Here is a 21,722-nt window from a genome sequence, read left to right as displayed (position 1 = left end):
TCAGTCCAAGAGATTGAAGTCGTTCCTGCTTCTTGTGGCCTCACTGCTATCCTGCCTCATCGACAAAGGCTTTCTTGGGTTCCGTGATGTTTTGCTGACCCTTGTTGCTGCCACCACCAATATGGAGCTCCACACTTGGGCTCCAAGGTTACAGGTTATTTTTTAGTTCGCCTGCATACACTCAGTCAAGACCTGAGCTATAGGCAAAACCCAAGCCCTTCCCGTAAGCCCCTGGGCCCTGGTAGTAAGCTGAAGTCACCAGCCCATGTTCCTCTGCCTTCCCATGGAGACTCCTTTTGGAGCACTTGATAGCCTCTCGTGCCAGTAAATTTTCAGTGTCATCGCATTTGATTTCCCTAACTTTATATTTTAGGGAGCAAGTATTGGGGTTGTCACCTCTATTTCCTCCTTCCTGGTTTCTTATGCAAACCAGTCAAACTGCTCCTTGGGACAGTTCTGCATTTTAAGGCCCAGGCCTTTGGTTAGGAATGCAGTTCCAGAGTGAGCCCAGTGCTTGCAGTGGCCTGGACAAACCTCTTTTATTTAACCTTTAAAGCCTCAAAATGGGGAATGTAATAGGGCCAAATTCATAGAAATATGGTGAAAATTAAATGAACTAACAAATATTTAGCACTTATATTAGTGCCTGGCACACAGTAAGCACTGGATAAGTCTCTGTTATTGCTGCTATTGTTGTTATTAGTCTCTCTAAAGCCACAAAAGTTTTCTTTACAAACCTTTTCCCAGAGCACTCAGTGCCTGTGGGTCCTTAACTAAGACTCATCAGTCAGTCCTTTGTGGAATCCAGATCACTTCGAGACTAATTCCCAGGAGATCTTATTGTAAATCTTAATCTGCCACCCCAGGCCCTTACACTGAACCGGTCCCACAGTCCAGGCGCTAACGATGCTAAATGAATTGAACCTATTTCAAATAAACATATGAAGACAGAAAATAAGTGAAGGAAGAATGTCAGATTTGTTTAGAACAAGGATACAAAATGGGGGGCATGAAATACCCATTCTCTAGGTCTGACAGCAAGAAATTTATCAAAAGCTTTTATCTGAAGTTTCAAACTGTTGGTCTTGAAAATATTAACAGTAAATGCTTAGCAATTGCTTCTGTGCGCCAGGCACATTTTAAGAGCTTTATATTCTTTTATATTCGTTACAATCTGCAGTAATTAATGTTACCATTCCCCTCTAACAGACAAGAAAAGAGAGAGGGGAAGTCCTTTGCCCCAAACCACACAATTGATTAGTGATGGATTCAATCCCAGGCAGTCAATCGCAGAGCTCAGAGTGCTAACAATTCACCTGTCACATTTCCCACCTCACCTTCATCTAGGATATAGATTCACCTTTACATGATTTTTCAATCAAATTGAAGAAGAGGAGTTTTGCTTAAAAGTGGTATAATAGGTTGAGTGAGTGGGAAATGGGTGGACTAAGTTGAGTCCACAATTCAGCTCTGGTAGCCAAGTTAATTAAGCTCATTAGCTGCACAAATAAACTTCACAATTCAAAGTGCAAATGTTTTCAGTTGGTGTATCCTCACTATTCCATATGCAATAAACATTCTCTCTTCTTTTTCACTATAAGAGCAACATCATTTTTCAGTTTCCACAAGCTGGATTCAAGTAGGTCCCCAAAGTCCTTTAACATTTGTGACTGTTGGTGTACAAATGGTTGAAGCATTTGCTCATCTTCCTAAAAATAAATGAAAGAAAAAAATGTACTGTTGTCAAACCCAAGTTCACGTGCCCAACATGCAGTGAGGCCAAAAAAACCTAAACGACAGAGTTTGAGGCAGAGAAGCTTGTGTTAGTCAAGGAGGCGCCAACCCCAGAGATGGGAGAACTAGACTCATCACAAATCCATCTTGCAGGCTGGCCAGGGGGCAAGGTTTTTAAAAGCAAAAGTAAAGGGGGGCGTGGGAAGATGTGGAGATCGCGTCGCCCCACTAGATCAGTTGCCGGAGGCTGATGGGGGAACTGAGGCCCAAGGAGACCAGAGGAACCCCAGAGCAACCAGGCAGGACCTGGGGGAAGACGGGTGGAGGAGTGGAAACCAGACAAGACCAGCGCCCCTGGGGTGTGGCTGGGTAAGGGGGAGGTTCCCGCCTGGAGAGACCCTTAGGATCTATGGGCATCGGGAGACCACATCTGGGCTTCTCCCGTCCAAGTGGCTAGGAGGCCTGCTGAGCTCCCAGGCCTGCTGAGCTCCTGGTCCTCCACCTTCCAAGGCCCCCTCCTGGCTGCCTGGGTCCTAGGAGGGAGGGAAGAGGCACGAAAAGGTGGAGAGATGGACTGGTGGGGGCAGGGGGTAGCTTTGCGATCAGGGGATGGGGAGGTGAGAGGGTGATTCACGTGCCCTCTTGGCCATGGAAGCCAACTGGGCTCCTGGGACTGGTCCTTCACTCTCCGGGTCCCCCTCCAGTGCGTGGGTCCTAGGGGCGTGGGGGGAGGGGGATGGGGAAAGAGGAAGAGAGGCAAACAGTGGGGCTGGGAAGGGATTTCTCAAGATCGGAAGAATAGGGGAGGCACTGCTGGGTATTTCTTCCAGGCGGATCCTCCACCTTCCAAAGGCCCCTCCGGGCCATTGGTCCTAGCGGTATAGGAGGGAAGTGGTGGGGGGAGAAGAAGAGAGGCAGGAGGGGGGAGGGACCCTCTGGGATCAGAGGATTGGAGGAGGAGCAGAAGGCATTTCGGCTGCCCACTGGCCTGGGAAGGCTGCTGGGCTCCCAGGCCTGGTCTCCAACTCTCCAGGGTCCCATCCCAGATGTGTTGGTCCCGGGGACATAGGAGCATGGCAGGGGAAGAGGAAGAGAGGCAGACCGGTGGTGGGACATTCCAGGAGCAGAGGACCAGGGGAGGTGCAGAGGGCCTTTCCCCTGCCCACTTGGGCCTGGCGGGCCTACTGGGCTCCTGAGTCTGGTCCCTCTGTCTCTGGGGCCCTCTCTGGCTGCATGGGTCCTACAGGCATGGGAGGGAGGGAGGAGAGGGGAAGAGGAAAAGAGGCAGACAGTGGGGACGGTGGGGGGGAACCTTGCAGGACCAGAGGATGAGGGGAGATGCTACAGGTAATCTCCCTACCCACTTGGCACTGGGAGGCCTGTTGTGCCCCCAGGCCTGGTCTTCGGTCCTCCAGGGGCCCCTCTAGGTCTCACTGGTCCTAGGGGTGTAGGAGGAAAGCAGGGGAGAAGAAGAGAGGTGGGCAGGGGAGGGGGCCTTCTGGGATTGGAGGATCAAGGGAGGTGGGGAAGGTATTTCCCCTGCCCACTAGCCTTGGGAAGCCTGCTAGGCTCATGGACCTGGTCTTTCACACTCCAAGGCTCCCTCCAGCCGCTTGGGACATAGGAAAGTGGGGGGTGGGGGGAGGGAAGAGAGGTGGACAGGGACCCTATGAGACTGGGAGATCTGGGGAAGTGCTGCAGGCATTTCCCTAGCCCAGTTGGCCGTGGAAAGCCTGTTGGGCGTCAGAGACTGGTCTCCTGCCTTCCAGTGCCCCCTCCAGCTGTGAGGGTCCTAGGGGAATAGGAGGGAGGCAGTGGGGAAAATGAGAACCCAAGGGGGGAGGACCCTCTGAGATTAGAGGACTGGGGGGAGGTGCCTAGCATTTATCCCACCAGCTGGGGCCCAGGGAGTCTGCTGGGTACCTGGACCTGGTCCTTTGCCCTCAGGACCAGAGGCAGTCCTGGGCCCCTCTGCCTCATTGGGCCTAAGCCCTATTCCCCACCACCCCCAGGGCCTTTTCTGACCATAGGCCATGCCCACTGCCTAAGCCCCCCCCCACCCCCCCGCCCTTGTATAAGCCCTGCCCCCACAGCCAAGGCCTTTGCTGGCTTTTTTTTTTCCTTTTTTCCTTTTTTCTTTTTTCCCACCACCTCACTTTAGCTACTGCAGTTGTTTTACATTCCAGTTGTTACTCCAACTATGTTCTTAAAATTTTTTCTAACATATCTGTTAGTTTCCTATTCTTATCGTATTTTTTATCTTCCTATTGTTCTGCTGTTCACCTACTTTTTCTTTCTTTCCTGCTCCACACAGCTTGTGGGATCTTGATTCACAAGTCTGGGGTCAGGCCTGAGCTCCTGAGGTGGGAGCTCTGAGTCCAAAACATTGGACTAACAGGGAACGCCAGTCCCCAGGCAATATTCATCAGATTAAGGTCTCTCGGAGGTTCTCACCTCAACACCAAGGCCCAGCTATACTCAACAGCCTACAAACTCCGGTGCTTTAAACCTCAGGCCAAACACCCAGTGGGACAGGAACACAATCCCACCCATCCAAGGAGGGGGTGTGGAATGAGATGACAAAAAAATATGTCACAGATGAAGGAACATGGTAAAAACACACAAGACCAATTAAATGAAGCGGAAATAGGCAACCTAGCTGAAAAAGAATTCAGAGTAATGATAGTAAAGATGATTCAAATTCTTGATAACAAAATACAGAAAATACAAGAAACAGTTAATAAGCACTTAGAAGAACTAAAGAGCAAACAGACAGTAATGAACAACAAAATAACAAATTAAAAATACTCCAGATGGTATAAACAGCAGAATAACTGAGGCAGAAGGATGAATAAGTGAGTTGGAAGATAGAATGGGGGAAAATAACTGCCACAGAGCAGGAAAAGAAAAGAGAATAAAAAGAATGGAAGACGGTCTCAGAGACCTTTGTGATAACATTAAGCGTACCAACATTCGAATCATAGGCATCCCAGAAGAAGAAGAAAAAAGAAAGGGTCTGAGAAAATATTTGAAGAGGTTATAGTGGAAAACATCCCCAACATGGGAAAGCAAATAATCAAGTCCAAGAAGCGCAGAGAATCCCATACAGAATAAACCCAAGGAGAAATACACCAAGGCACATATTAATCAAACTAATGAAAATTAAACACAAAGAAAAAATATTAAAAGCAGCAAGGGAAAAGCAACAAATAACATATAAGGGAAAACCCATAAGGTTAGCAGCTGATCTTTCTGCAGAAACTTTGCAGGCCAAAAGGGAGTGGCAGGATATACTGAAAGAGAAAAACCTACAGCTAAGAATACGCTACCCAGCAAGAATCTCATCCAGATTCAATGGAGAAATCAAAAGCTTTACAGACAAGCAAAAGTTAAGAGAATTCAGCACCACCCAACCAGTCTTACAACAATTGCTAAAGGAACTTTTCTAAGTAAGAAACACAAGAGAAAGAAAAGACCTACGAAAACAAACCCAAGACAATTAAGAAAATGGTAATAGGAACATACATGTCAATAATTACCTTAAATGTAAATGGATTAAATGCTCCAACCAAAAGACACAGACTGACTGAATGGATACAAAAACAAGACCCTTACATATGCTGTCTACAAGAAACCCACTTCAGACCAAGGGACACATATGGACTGAAAGTAAGGGGATGGAAACAGATATTCCATGCAAATGGAAGTCAAAAGAAAGCTGGAGTAGCAATATTCATATCAGACAAATTAGACTTTAAAATAAAGACTATTACCAGAGACAAGGAAGGACACTCCATAATGATCAAGGGATCAATCCAAGAAGAGGATATAACAATTGTAAATATCTATGCACCCAACATAGGAGCACCTCAATACATAAGGCAAATGCTAACAGCCATAAAAGGGGACATCAACAGTAACACAATAAGAGTAGGAGACTTTAACACCCCACTTACTTCAATGGACAGATCATCCAAACAGAAAATAAATAAGGAAACACAGTTTTAAATGACACATTAGATCATCTTGACTTAATTGATATTTATAGGACATTTCATCCAAAAACTACAGAATACACTTTCTTCTAAAGTGCACACAGAACATTCTCCAGGATAGATCACATCTTGGGTCACAAATCAAGCCTCAGTAAATTCAAGAAAATTGAAATTATATCAAGCGTCTTCTCTGACCACAACACCATGAGACTAGATATCAATTACAGGAAAAAAACTGTAAAAAATACAAACATGTGGAGGCTAAACAATACACTATTAAACAACCAAGAAATCACTGAAGAAATCAAAGAGGAAATAAAAAAATATCTAGAAACAAATGACAATGAAAACACAACAACCCAAAACCTATGGGATGTAGCAAAAGCAGTTCTAACAGGGAAGTTTACAGCAATACAATTCTACCTCAAGAAACAAGAAAAATTTCAAATACACAACCTAATCTTACACCTAAAACAATTAGAGAAAGAAGAACAACAACAACAAAAAAAACCTAAAGTGAACAGAAGGAAAGAAATTGTAAAGATCAGATCAGAAATGAATGAAAAAGAAATGAAAGAAACAATAGCAAAGATCAATAAAACTACTAGCTGGTTCTTTCAGAAGATAAATAAAATTGAGTCTGATTAGCCAGACTCATCAGGAGAAAAAGGGAGGAGATGCAAATCAACAGTATTAGAAATGAAAAAGAAGTAACAACGGACACTGCAGAAATACAAAAGATCATGAGAGACTACTACAAACAACTATATGCCAATAAATTGGATAACCTGGAAGAAATGGATAAATTCTTAGAAAAGTACAATCTTCCAAGACTGAACCAGGAAGAAATAGAAAATATGAACAGACCAATCACAAGTACAGAAATTGAGAGTGTGATTAAAAATCTCCCAACAAACAAAAGCCCAGGACCAGATGGCTTCACAGGAGAATTCTATCAAACATTTAGAGAAGAGCTAACACCTATCCTTCTCAAACTCTTCCAAAACATAGCAGAAGGAGGAACACTCCCAAACTCATTCTATGAGGCTACCATCATCCTGATACCAAAACCAGACAATGATGTCACAAAAAAAGAAAATTACAGGCCAATATCGCTGATGAATATAGATGCAAAAATCCTCAACAAAATACTAGCTAACAGAATCCAACGGCACATTAAAAAGATCATACACCATGATCAACTGGGGTTTATCCCTGGAATGCAAGGATTCTTCAATATATGCAAATCAATCAATGTGACACATCATATTAACAAATTGAAGGATAAAAATCATATGATCATCTCAATAGATGCAGAAAAAGCTTTTGACAACATCCATTTATGATAAAAACTCTCCAGAAAATGGGCATAGAAGGAAATTACCTCAACATAATAAAAGCCATATATGACAAACCAACAGCCAACATCGTCCTAAATGGGGAAAAACTGAAAGCATTCCTTTTAAGGACAGGAACAAGACAGGGGTGTCCACTCTCACCATTATTATTCAACACAGTTTTGGAAGTGTTAGCCACAGCAATCAGAGAAGAAAATGAAATAAAAGGAATCCAAATTGGAAAAGAAGAAGTAAAATGTCACTCTTTGCAGATGACATGATATTATACATAGAAAACCCTAAAGACTCTACCAGAAAACTGCTAGCACTAATCGATGAATTTAGTAAAGTAGCAGGATAAAAATTAATGTGCAGAAATCTCTTGCATTCTTATACACTAACAAAGAAACAGCAGAAAGAGAAATTAAGGAAACTCTTCCATTTACCATTGCAACAAAAAGAATAAAATACCTGGGAATAAATCTGCCTAAGGAGGCAAAAGACCTGTATGCAGAAACCTATAAGACACTGATGAAAGAAATCAAAGATGATACAAACAGATGGAGAGACATACCATGTTCTTGGATTGGAAGAATCAATATTGTGAAAATGAATATCTTACCCAAAGCAATTTACAGATTCAATGCAATCCCGATCAAATTACCAATGGCATTTTTCACAGAACTAGAGCAAGAAATCTTACGATTTGTATGGAAACGCAAAAGACCCCGAATAGCCAAAGCAATCCTGAGAAGGAAAGACAGAGTTGGTGGAATTAGGCTTCCTGACTCAAACTATACTACAAGGCCACAGTGATCAAGACAGTCTGGTACTGGCACAAAAATAGAAAGGATGATCAATGGAATAGAATAGAGAACTCAGAAGTAAGCGCAAACACATATGGGCACCTTATCTTTGACAAAGGAGGCAAGAGTATACAATGGAAAAAAGACAGCCTCTTCAATAAGTGGTGCTGGGAAAACTGGACAGCAACATGTCAAAGAATGAAATTAGAACACTTCCTAACACCATAGACAAAAATAAACTCCAAATGGATTAAAGACCTAAATGGAAGGCCAGACACTATAAAACTCCTAGAGGAAAACATAGGCAGAACACTCTAGGACATTCATCAAAGCAACATCCTTTTGGACCCACCTCCTAGAATCATGGAAATCAAATCAAGAATAAATGAATGGGACCTCATGAAACTTAAAAGCTTTTGCACAGCAAAAGAAACCATAAACAAGACTAAAAGGCAACCCTCAGAATGGGAAAAAATAATTGCCTATGAAACAACGGACAAAGGATTAACCTCCAAAATATACAAGCAGCTAATGAAGCTTAATACCAAAAAAGCAAATAACCCAATCCACAAATGGGCAGAAGACCTAAATAGACATTTCTCCAAAGAAGACATACAGATGGCCAACACACACATGAAAAGATGCTCAACATCACTAATCATCAGAGAAATGCAAGTCAAAGCCACAATGAGGTATCACCTCACACCAATCAGAATGGCCATCATCACAAAGTCTGGAAACCACAAATGTTGGAGAGGGTGTGGAGAAAAGGGAACTCTCCTGCACTGTTGGTGGGACTGTAAGTTGGTATAGCCACTATGGAAAACAATTTGGAGGTTCCTTAAAAAACTACAAATAGAACTACCATATGATCCAGTAATCCCACTCCTGGGCATATACCCAAAGAAAACCATAATCCCAAAAGAAACTTGTACCATAATGTTTATTGCAGCACTATTTACAATAGCCAGGACATGGAAGCAACCGAAATGCCCATCAACAAATGAATGGATACAGAAGATGTGGCATATATATACAATGGAATACTACTCAGCTATAAAAGGGGATGAGATGGAGCTATATGTCATGAGGTGGATAGAACTACAATCTGTCATACAGAGTGAAGTAAGTCAGAAAGAGAAGGACAAATATTGTATGCTAACTCACATATACGGAATCTAAAAATGGTACTGATGAACTCAGTGACAAGAACAAGGATGCAGATACAGAGAATGGACTGGAGAACTCGAGGTATGGGAGGGGGCGGGGGGTGAAGGGGAAACTGAGACGAAGCGAGAGAGTAGCACAGACATATATATACTACCAAGTGTAAAATAGTCAGTGGGAAGTTGTTGTATAACAAAGGGAGTCCAACTCGAGGATGGAAGATGCCTTAGAGGACTGGGGCAGGGAGGGTGGGGGGGACTTGAGGGGGGGGAGTCAAGGAAGGGAGGGAATATGGGGATATGTGTATAAAAACAGATGATTGAACCTGGTGTACCCCCAAAAAAATAAAAACTAAAAAAAATAAAAAATAAAGACCCTCTTTCCAAATATAGTCACACTTTGGGGTACTTGGAATTAGGGCTTCAACATATGAGTTTCGTGGGGACACATAACAAACAGTGCAGCCCATAGCAGGTGGGATTCAACGGATAACTAGGATTGCCACGTGGGGAGGAGGTGGAGGAAGAGGGTCCCTTTCTCAGAGTAAATGAAATCTTAAAAGGCCCTACGGCCTCTGGCTAGCTCCACTCTGATCTGAATTATTTTTTAACTCCTGTAATCTTGATGACAATCCTGAGGTGGGGACCATTATTGCCCTTGTCTTACTGATGAGAGAAGTGAGGAGGTTGGGTAACTTGCTCAAGATCATGCAACTATCTGTTGGGAAGTTTGGCCTCAGAGTTCACATTTCTAACCATCACACTGGAATACATGTCTCCAAGCCAGAGCTCCAGTTCAGCAGGATATGAGAGAGAAGGTGTGTGCTGGAAGATGAAGCTGGCGAGGGAAACAGATGCAAACAACTCGGTGCCTTGGAAGCTTCCAGAAGGAAACAGGACTCCCTCCTGAGATGGGTGGGGAGACTCTCAGGGATCTAAGAGTAGGAGTGACAGGATTAGAAGATTCTTCATGCTGCCATTTGGGAAGTGAATTAGTTGAGGATGATAATACAAAGAGGGAAACCAAGGACGAGACTTTCCCAGTTGCCTAGTAAGAGAGGACATTGGCTTGGACATGTATGACAATAGAGGTGGGGAGTTCCATAAATAAAATGTGTTTTTATTTATGGGAATTTTGGTGGTAGAAGAAATAGAATTTGGTAATTGAGTAGACATTGGGAGGTGAGCCTTTAAAAATTATGATTGTATGTAAATCAAACCATCATGATGTATACCATAAACTTTTACAGTGATGTATGTCAATTATTTCTCAATAAAACCGAAAAAATAGCAAAAACAAAAACAAAAACAAAAGACAGTATGGTACTGGCACAAAAATAGAAAGGTAGGTCGATGGAACAGAATAGAGAACTCAGAGATAAACCCAAACACATATGGGCAGCTTATCTTTAACAAAGGAGGTAAGAAAATACACTGGAAAAAAGACAGCCTCTTCAATAAGTGATGCTGGGAAAATTGGACAGCTACATGTAAAAGAATAAAATTAGAACACTTCCTAATACCATACACAAAAATCAACTCAAAATGGATTAAAGACCTAAATGGAAGGCCAGACACTATCAAACTCCTAGAGGAAAACATAGGCAGAACACTCTATGACATACATCAAAGCAAGATCCTTTTGGACCCACCTCCTAGAATAATGGGAATAAAATCAAGAATAAACAAATGGGACCTCATGAAACTTAAAAGCTTTTGCATGGCGAAAGAATCCATAAACAAGACAAGAAGACAACCCTCAGAATGGGAGAAAATACTTGCCAACGAAGAAACGGACAAAGGATTAATCTCCAAAATATACAAGCAGCTCATGCAGCTTAATACCATAAAAGCAAATAACCCAATCCACAAATGGGCAGAAAACACAAATAGACATTTCTCCAAAGAAGACATGCAGATGGCCAACAAACACATGAAAAGATGCTCAACATCACTAATCATCAGAGAAATGCAAGTCAAAGCCACAATGAGGTATCACTTCACACTGGTCAGAATGGCCATCATCAAAAAATCTAGAAACAATAAATGTTGGAGAGGGTGTGGAGAAAAGGGTACTCTCCTGCACTGTTGCTGGGAATGTAAGTTGGTACAGCCACTATGGGAAACAATTTGGAGGTTCCTTAAAAAACTAAAAATAGAACTACCATATGACCCAGTAATCCCACTCCTGGGCATATACCCAGAGAAAACCATAATCCAAAAAGAAACATGTAGCATAATGTTCATTGCAGCACTATTTACAATAGCCAGGACATGGAAACAACATAAATGCTCATCAACAGATGAATGGATAAGGAAGATGCGGCACATATATACAATGGAATATTACTCAGCCATAAAAAGGAATGAAATTGAACTATATGTCATGAAGTGGATAGACCTAGAGTCTGTCATACAGAGTGAAGTAAGCCAGAAAGAGAAAAACAAATACTGTATGCTAACACATACATATGGAATCTGAAGAAATGGTACTGATGAACCCAGTGACAGGCAAGAGTGGAGATGCAGAAGTAGAGAATGGACTTGAGGACATGGGGCTGGGGTGAGGGGCGAAGGGGAAGCTGGGAGGAAGTGAGAGAGTAGCATAGACATATTTACACTACCAACTGTAAAACAGATAGCTAGTGGGAAGTTGCTGTATAACAAAAGGAGATCAACTTGATGATGGGAGATGCCTTAGAAGGTCAGGACAGGGAGGGGGGAGGGAGTCACAGGAGGGAGGGGATATGGGGATATATGTATAAATACAGCTGATTCACTTTGGTGTACCTCAGAAACTGGTACAAGAGTGTAAAGCAAATATATTCCAATAAAGAGTTTAAAAGAAAAAAAAAAAGAAAAAAAGAAAAGAATGGCCATCATCAAAAAATCTACAAACAATAAATGTTGGAGAGGGTGCAGAGATAAGGGAACCCTCTCGCACTGTTGGTGGGAATGTAAATTGATACAGCCACTATGGAGAACAGTATGGAGGTTCCTTAAAAAACTAAAAATAGAACTACCATGTGACCCAGCAATCCCACTACTGGGCATATACCCTAAGAAAACCATAATTCTGAAATATACATGTACCACAATGTTCATTGCAGCACTATTTACAATAGCCAGGACATGGAAGCAACCTAAATGTCTATCAAGAGATGAATGGATAAAGAAGATGTGGTACATATATACAATGGAATATTACTCAGCCATAAAAAGGGACGAAATTGCGTCATTTGTAGAGACACGGATGGACCTAGCATCTGCCATACAGAGCAAAGTAAGTCAGAAAGAGAAAAACAAATACCATATATTAATGCATATGCATGGAATCTAGAAAAATGGTACTGATGAACCTCGTGGCAGGGCAAGAATAGAGACAGATTTAGAGGATGAACTTGTGGACATGGCTGAGGGGGTAGGGGGCAGTGGATCCTGGGACGAATTGAGAGAGTAGCATTGGCAGATATACACTACCATGTGTAAAATAGCTAGTGGGAAGCTGCTATATAGCACAGGGAGATCAGTTCAGTGCTTTGTGATGACCTAAAGGGGTGGGATGCAGGGGGGGGGGACTAAAGAGGGAGGGGATGTATGTATACATATAGATGATTTACTTTGTTGTACAGCAGAAATTGACACAACATTGTACAGCAATTATAATCCACTAAAAATGTTTAAAAACAAAATACAGCCAGTGCATGTAAGCATGGGTTTCTACAGAATTTTTCAGCTGCTCCATCATCTTAACCACAGAACAGAAAATGACTTGAGTAACTATTTTCCCAGTCCTCTCTCAAGAATGGTGTATAACTAGTACTATTCAAGATAGGTAGGAGAGAAATTAATTAATTACATACATGGGATGTCTACAAACTTGAATTTAAGGCAGAATCATCCGAAGGGCTTGTTAAAGCACAGATTACTGGGCCTCACACCCAGAGATTCCGATTCAGCAGGTCTTGGAGGGGACCCTGGAATTTGCATTTCTAACAAGATCCCAGATGATGCTGAAGCTGCTGGTGGGGGGACCACACTTTGAGTACCTCTGCCTCAGGGCATCAGGGTGCAGTTCTCTGCAGAGCCACTTTACTCCGTGGAGAAGAGGAGTTGAATTGCAGGCTTATAGGGTAGATGCATCTTTGCCTTTTATCAGATAAATGGCAAACAATTTTTTAAGTGGTTGTACTGATTTATACTCCTTCCAGCATGGCATGAAAGTTTCTGTTGCTTCATACTGAGAAATGGAATGTTTCCTGCCATATCAATAAACAAAATATGTCACAGTCATCTAAGATTGTAGCCCTCCAACTCAGGGCTGAAAAGAACGCCTGCCATCTAGCAGCCATCAGACTGCAAGCCGCTCCCTGCGGTGAGCCCTGAGGAAACTCAGAATGTGTCAGGATGCTGGCCCAGATAGCTGAGGTGCATGTCAAAGGAACGATTTCAGTGAGGCCAGACTTTTACATCTTCCCATACATAGAAAAGCACTAAATTCCTTAACTTGAGATATCTGCTTTCCCTTAATTAACAATAATCTCTTAAAGTTCCCCGATTACCTGTCCTTTGTTGCAAAACTCCTATACATCCTGGCTCCTCCCCTCGCCTCCTCAGAGCAGTTTCTCAGAGCTAATTGAAATGCTGTCTTCCTGGCTGCAGTCCTCATTTTGCCCCAAATAAAACTTAACTCTCAACTCTCAGGTTGTGCATATATTTTTTTTAAGTCAACACAATTTTAATGTAGGTGAGTCTACCAATCTTCTTCTTTAAATCTAGGTATTTTTCATGTCATGTTTAAATCCTTTTCCACTGTGAGGTCATGAATGTGGACCCCTATACCAAAGTCACAATCCGAGTTAATCTGACCCCCCACACTTGACCCCCATAGCAACCTTAGATTCATGACTTAGGCTAGCTGATAACATGACCCTATATTAGGGAAGATACTCAGAAGATACCCTATAGGACCCTAGCCTAACACCTAAAGACCCCTTTCGCCTTATGGGACACTGACCAATCAATTAATGCCATTCTCTTAGCAGGAATTTTGTCTTGAGGTTATAAAAACTGGCTGCGAGCCCATGAAATTATTGGCTCTTCCTGGCTACCAGGAAGTCATCCCACTGGCTTTACAGCATCCCTTCTCTCTAATAAACTCTATCTTCCTTACATTCTGCCTTGTGTCTGGAAATTCTTTTCCAGCCCGTGCTCAGACCATGACCATGAAGACGTCGCCTAAAATATCTTCTATAAGCATTAGGGGTTTACCTTTCACATACAGGTCTTTAATTCTCACTACAATTGACTTCTGGGTATAGTTTTAGATAAGACTCCAATTTCATTTATCTGCATATGTATTCTTAGTTCTCCTAGCACTCGCTGTTGATTGAAAAATTCATCCTTGCCACACTCATCGTTGGTCCCACCTCGGTCACATATCACATCTCTAGCTCTGAGTGATTCTGTTTTGGGGCCTTCTGTTCTTTTCCTTTAGTCATCTTACCTACATTTGGGCCAATACCTTATTGTCTATTACAATAGCATTAAAATAAGCCTTGGACTTCCTAGGTGGCGCAGTGGTAAAGAATCTGCCTGCCAATGCAGGGCACAAGGGTTTGAGCCCTGCCCTGGGAAGATTCCATATGCCACGGAGCAACTAAGCCCATGCGCCACAACTATAGAGCCTGTGCTCTAGAGCCTGTGAGCCACAACTACTGAGCCCATGTGCCGCAACTATTGAAGCCCACGCGCCTAGGGCCCGTGCTCCACAACAAAAGAAGCCACTACAATGAGGAGACTGCGCACCACAATGAAGAGTAGCCCCCGCTCGCAGCAACTAGAGAAAGCCCGTGTGCAGCAACGAAGACCCAACACAGCCAATAAATAAATAAAATAAATAAATTTTTTAAAAAATTAGCCTTAATATCAGGTAGGGCAAGTCCTCTATCTTGTTTTGGGGCCTTGGATTGTCTCAGCTAATCTTTGCTTTTGCAATTCCATATAAACTATAGGATCATCTTGTCAGATTCCATTACATTTTATTGCGATTATACTGAATCTTGGGAGACTTGACAGGTTTACAGTAGCAAATCTTCCAAACCATGGAGCCATGGCGTGTCTCTACATTTATTTAGATCACGTTTAACATCTCTCAAACAAGTTTTAAAGTTTTCTCCATAGAAGTCTATAAGTTTTAGGTTACCTATAGGCCTAAGCACTTTTATCTGATGCAATTATAAATGCTATCTTTTATTTAAAATTTTTTCTGTCTTGTTACTGTTATATTCAAATACAATTAATTTTTATAATATTGATTTTTGTATCCAGCAACCTTGTAATTTATTTACAAATTCTTTTGGATTTTCTATTTACATAAACATGTCATCTACAAATAATATTAGAGGCATCAAGGTGTAGTGGGAAAAAGTATTGACTGCCGAGCAGCCCTGGGTTTGGAGCTTGGCTCTAACACTTACTAGCTGTGTGTCCTTATGTACGTTACTTAACTTCTCTTATGCCTTAGATCCATCAACTGTAAAATAAGGCTAGAAATGATACCTGCCCACCGAATTGTGAGAGTTGAGTCAGTAAATGTAAAAGCACTTAGTAAGTATTATATAAATGTATGCTATTATTACTATTACTTTCTTTTCCTTTCCAATCTTTATTTCTGGCCTTGCTGCACTGGCTAGGACCTAAAGTACGATGTCAACAGAAGTGAAAAATAGCTGGCATCAGTGATTTACCATTAAGATTATGCTTGCTGTGTGTTCTCTTAAGATTGCCTTTATCAGATTAAGGAATGCCCATTTTATTCCTAGTTTGCTAAGAGTTTTTATCGTGGTAGGAAGCTGAAGTTTATCACATTTTTTTGGTATCTATTAAAGTAATCATGATTTTTCTCCTATATCTTCATGTGATGAATTATGTTTATTTGGTTTTATAACAATAAAGCAAACTTGCATTTCTGGGATATTCTGTACATCATAAAGTGAAGGAATATGGCCACCGCTGCCTTAAACCAACCAGATGTACACTAATGTGAAAAATGGGAGCAAAGATGGCGGGACGCCCGAAAGCAACAGACTCACAGCATTCCAGGCCTTGGGCTGCTCTTCTGCTCAAACACAGGCACATCCCCATGCTCCGAAAATGCAGTTACATCAAATAGCTGTATTTAATGGAAAGAAATTCCTTTTGCTCCCAGAATTCGGGTTACTTACAGGAGGCTTATAATGTCTCAGTTTGAGAAACTGTCCTCTTGCCACATTCATGCTTTGGTAGAACACCTTAAGAGCTTTGGCAAATTCTCTGTCGTAGCTGGCTTGCTGCATGCACATCTGATTATCTCTGGCTGCTGGCAACTGTGCTGTCACTGCAGTTATCTTCAGGGTATTGAAAGGCTTATGTGCTGAGGTTGAAAGATAAGGTAACATTTATTTATTCGTCTATTTATTACCTAGGTATTTATGTATTTAATTATCTTGGTGGCATTTTACTACATCCGCATTTATCAGGCATGAATTTGGACCCATCCAAAGAAATCTTACAAGGAAAAAGGAAAAATAGTTCTGCTTTTTTTTATTTTAACTGAAACAAGATACAGATCAACTTATTTAAAAGTTCATTTCTTAGAAATGTAGGAGTTTAGAGCAAAGCTAAACACCGAGACTTGAGCAGCCTCTCACCTTGTTGATGAGAACCAATTTTTTCAATAGATTCTTTAAGAAACACATTTTCCTCTCTGAGGACTCTGTTAATGTTTCTTAGCAATTCTGTCTCCTGTTCTAACTTGAGCAGCTTCAGGTAAAGCTCTGGTATCTGGTTTGATGTCGTCTACAAAAAACAGGTCAGTTTAGCTTTTGGCTGGATTATTTGCATATTCTTTGAGACTAGCCATTGTTCCCACCACGTGAAAACTAGGTTGGGTTGGGTGGGGGGCAGGTGTTGTGACCAGGGGTTTAAGTCCCTCAGGGTACACAGGAGTAAATAGAGAAAAAGGTTTTTTATTGGGAAGGAACATTGGTGATCCCCAAGCAACTGTCATCTGAGATTTTTTTAGTCATCTGTGACACCTATTTTTTTTTCTTTTTCTTTTTTGTGACACCTATTTTTAATGTCACTTAAATATACACACCTGGCCTGTATCCGTCACAGTGGAAATTTTCTTGGTGTCCACCATGACATGGCCTTCACTTGTGACCATGAGGTCCAGTTGAGAGCAGCTCAGTTCAGCACAGCCTTCTGTAGTGTGGGGGAGACACCATCAAGGAAAGAAGTGTCTCAGTTCTCCAGCCCCAGTGTTGTGTGAGTAGATTTAAGCCATGTAATCACCTGTGGACTAAAACCCAGAGGCCCAGGGGAAGATAACTCTTGGTCACTGCTGTCAAGACCCTGACCACCTCCCTCCATCACCTCCTCTGCAGCCCTAGATATACAGACATGATACCTGACTGAATACACCATGCAAAAGAGAAAGTAAACATGGTATCAATACCTTGAAGACCCCATAAATCAACAATGAGAGCATCTGTCTGTAGATAATTCAGAAACTCCTGAGATGCATTTAAGGCTGTGAATTGGACAGTCTCTTCAATGTGGGGATTCACAATTTTCCATACAGCCTTGGTATATAAAGCGTTTGGAAGATCATAAATCCTGTACCTGAGAAAAGAACAGAAAACATAACTTAAAACCATAAGGGATACATTTGTAAAGAAAAGTATCAGATGCGCTAAAGGATTATAGCCTGCTTCAGTTAGCTGATAAAAGATGACCTATAATTAATTCCTGTGACTGCCACCTCCAATGTCTCAGCTATTCAACGTGGGTAACATTACATGGGTAATATTAAATGTCTAACAACAAAAAAAGAGGATTTTGATAAATACTTTCTACTTAGATCATCTAAAATTGTTAATTTTCTACATGTAGTAGTAGTTCGCTTTTGTCCTTCAAAGTCTCCCCCTTTTTATTGCTTTATCTTTTACTATCCTTTTAGCTTAATTAATTTAAGCATATCTGGTGCCTCTGCCATATTGTAATATAGTCCTTTTGTTTCCAACTAAAAAATAAAATAAAATAAACCCAATCATCCTACTTAGATAACACAGTTTTACTGGATATTCTTCTGATAATTAAAATTTCTGACCCTTTGCTTTAATTACTTAGAAGGATCAGTATACGTTGATCACAGTCCAATGACCTGGAGGGGCATGTGGCTTATCTCTCTGCTAAATAGATGGAGGAAATAGTCATTTTGGGGTTGAACAAGCAGAAAGACCTAAGAAAATATCATGATCAACTCATTCTTAAAACTTGAGGACAGACTCCCTCCCACCAAGGTCCACAAGGTGGGCAGTTCATGCTCAGTAGCTCTGCGGGGCAGGCTGGTACCCCATCTGAATGCCCCGCTCTGCATCTTCCTTTAGCCACTTGGTGCCAAGGCACTGCACAATGTGAATTTGGAAATCCATCCTCTTGCCCAGCAGCTCCAAAGGATCGATAACCACATCTTCCTCACCATGTGCTCTGCAAACAGAAGAGGTAAATATTGATCATAGGTTACCCCAGGTCCTGTTAGGACTGTGATTGTTACCAAGTCCAAGCTCACTCTACTCACCACATGACAGGTCAATGAATCAGAGACAAAGTGTTAAGGCAAAGAGTATGACTTTATTAGGAAAGCCAGCAGACCAAGAAGATGGCAGACTAGTGTTTCCAAAAAACCATCTTATCAGGGTCTGGATGCCAGATTCTTTTATAGAATCAGAGAGGGGGAGGTGGGGAAATAACATAAAAAGGATTATCAGTCTTGCAAAACATCTTCTGGAATGACTAGCCTCAGGGAAGGAATGTGTTAATTTCACAGGTGGGTAGGGTTCCCTGAGGCAGGCCATTGTGTATGATTAAAGCAATGAAAAGCAAAGGTTAAAGTCAAAGAAACAGATCCAACATGGAGTCCAATTTAGTTCTTCCCTGTTACATGATGTCAATGGGAATTATATAGACTACTTAAGAGATGGCCAAATTCACTGAAGGAAGAATGGGTAATATTACCAGCTATAGAATTTATTCATTCAAGAGACATATAACAAGAGCCCACTCTATGCTCTTGTATGGACTTTCTTAAGGAGGAGACAGGAATATAGCAGCTTCTTGCAGTAAATGCACCCAGATGTGGGTATCAAATTAGCATTGAAGATTTAGGTAGGTTCCCAGTGGGATAGAGGTGCTGCTACCCAGAGAAAACCAGCTGGCTGCCCAGATGCAGCCTCTCCAGGTGTCCTTTTCTTGATGAACTCTTCATAGTCCAGAGTCAACCCCAGGCCCACAGGCTCAGTGATCAGTTTGGACAGCTTTCCAACAGGGGACCTCTCTTACATCAACTGAACTCACAAAGATTGAAACCTGTAAGCTAGAATGTCACTTTATTAATTCAGAGTGGGAAATATAACCATCAGGAAGCCTTTAGAAGCCCAAGGTAGCAAAATGACCAGGAAGTTGCTTAGAGTCCCAGTAAAGAGAGTGAGTCAGTGATTATCTTGGTCTTTTAGTCACAGGACTTTGCAGTTTTCTTGCTCCCTTCTTGAGCCTGTTTCTTTTGCAGAAAGACAAAAAGATCACATTGGGTACCCATGAGAACCCTGGCACCCAGGCGAGACCTCCTGCCAGCCTCTTTGCTTAGAATTGCTAAGAGATTTTAGCTTCTGTAAAAACTCCCTAAACTGCCTTTGGCCCAAAGAGAGAAAACATGTGAGACAACCTGAGAGGATAGTAAAGGTAATGAAATGGAATTAGAACAAAGGTCAGATAACAGCTCAGAAAGAGGCCACATAAGGAAACAAAGACACCACAGTTCTTTCCTTGAGAAAAGGAACAAAGAAATGACCAGAGCCTATACAGAGAGATAGGGTGAGCTGCAAAATCAGCTTTCTGCTTCTGGCTCTTGGGTTTCAACAGCGGGGATAAGGCCCAGCACTGGAAAGAGCAAGTGTGTGTGTGGTTGGTGCCAGACCTCACAGGCGCCAGGGGAGGGCTGTGGGCCAAAGGTCCTATAGCACCCTTGGCTTGTCTATCAACCCAGGTCTTTTGGTTCGTGTCCAAGTTTCCTCCTACTACAATCCTGCCTCTTCGCAGGATGTCTTTCTCATTCCTTTGGTCCTCTAGGGCAGCGCTGAGCTGCTTGCAGGCCACTGGACATGGGATTTTAAATATTCCAGGTTAGCTGATTTGGCTGCCATGACAAAATCAGATTTGATAAGGCCAAATTATGAATGAATGAATGAGCTCATTCATTCGTCCCACAAGTGACCTCTTCAGGGTACCAAGCTGACCACCCACTCCAGGAGAACTCAGGCTTGCTATGAGTTTTCTGTGTGACAGACCCAGAACTAGACAAGGGGGTGGAGGAGATACTCACTGTCCTGTCGGGGAGCAGGGGGCTATGTGGATATGCAACACTGCCTCTTCTAGCCCGTCACAGTCTAGAAACTCCACTTGCTCCTCAAACTTCATGCAGTAGGCAAGTGACTGGAGCCAGATGTGAGCTGAGCCCAAGTGGACGACCTCGACAGGATCCCAGAAAGGGTCATCTTCCTGAGCTACGTGGCTGTCTTCTCCATCTAGAAAACGCTGGTAAAGTTCCTCCATTAGGAATTTCCTATTGATAAACTTGGCTTTTGACCAAATCCACACCTGGAAACAGTATGTCATCAATATTTGATTCCATCTGCTTCTCTAACAATTCATTTCTTTGATTGTTTCCAGCATGCTCTCCCTGATGGGCTGGGTTTGGGGTACCCAAGACCAAAAACCTTCTCACCAAACTTAACTTTGGTGAGGTTCTTCAAGAGCATTACATTGATTCCTGACCTATTTACTTCAGCATTGCTGGATCCCAGGAAATGACAGAGGAAATGATGGAGTTAGAAAACAGACTCTCCCAGGGAAAATGAAGGTTTGGGCTTGTGGTACACAGAAGAATGACCCTCAAAGGTGTCCATGTCCCAGTTTCTGGAACATGTGAATATGTTACCTTACATGGCAAAGAAGAATTAAGTTTGCTTACAGCTGACCTTAAAATAGGGAGATTATCTTGTGTTATCCAGATGGGCCCAATGTAATCACATGGGCCTTAAATGTGGAAGAGGGATGCAGAAGAGGGGGTCAGAGAAAGAAGATGGTAATGGAAGAAGGATCACAGGGAAGCTAAGCGGATGACTTTGAAGATGGCCTTGAGCAAAGGAATGCTGGTGGCTCTAAAAGCTTGAAAAAGCAAGGAAACATATTCTCCCCTCAAGCTTCCAGAAAGCAAAACGTCCCTCCTGACACCTTGCTTTTAGTCCAGCAAGATCTGTGTTGGACTTTTAACCTACTGAACTATAAGATAATAAATCTGTGTGCTCACACCCAGAAAGCAGAAAATCCAGGAAAAGAGCCTGGCACTGTCTATCCCTTCAGTAGGTGAGGGACAGGGCCTCTGTATCAACACTGATTACTAAGAAAGTAGACAAAAGCATAAGCCAGAATATGAGGGATTACAGTTAGATAGAAAATTTCTTGATAAATGTCATATCAGAAGTGGTTACCAGGAGGAGTGGCCAACATGGAGGAGTAGGAAGTTCCTGAGCTCACCTCCTCCCATAAGCATACCAAAATTAGAACTATTATATTTACAGA

At 42.2% G+C, this 21,722-nt stretch overlaps 1 protein-coding gene across 1 annotated transcript in view; it reads right to left on the bottom strand.

Annotated features, from left to right (window-relative positions):
* Positions 1-1,556: 1,556 nt before the first annotated feature.
* The window catches only part of LOC130849799 (kinesin-like protein KIF28P), a 79,464-nt gene continuing 59,298 nt past the window's right edge, over positions 1,557-21,722 (bottom strand). Inside the window, 7 exon segments of the mRNA XM_057728978.1 lie at positions 1,557-1,709; positions 16,265-16,452; positions 16,730-16,877; positions 17,179-17,285; positions 17,539-17,705; positions 18,438-18,572; positions 20,464-20,738. Coding sequence (XP_057584961.1) covers positions 1,557-1,709; positions 16,265-16,452; positions 16,730-16,877; positions 17,179-17,285; positions 17,539-17,705; positions 18,438-18,572; positions 20,464-20,738 — 1,173 coding nt within the window.

The sequence above is a fragment of the Hippopotamus amphibius genome, chromosome 3, assembly GCF_030028045.1.
Source record: "Hippopotamus amphibius kiboko isolate mHipAmp2 chromosome 3, mHipAmp2.hap2, whole genome shotgun sequence".
NCBI classification, from domain to species: Eukaryota; Metazoa; Chordata; class Mammalia; order Artiodactyla; family Hippopotamidae; genus Hippopotamus; species Hippopotamus amphibius.
Note: the sequence above shows the minus strand (reverse complement) of the source record. Positions and strands in the feature narration are given on the sequence as shown.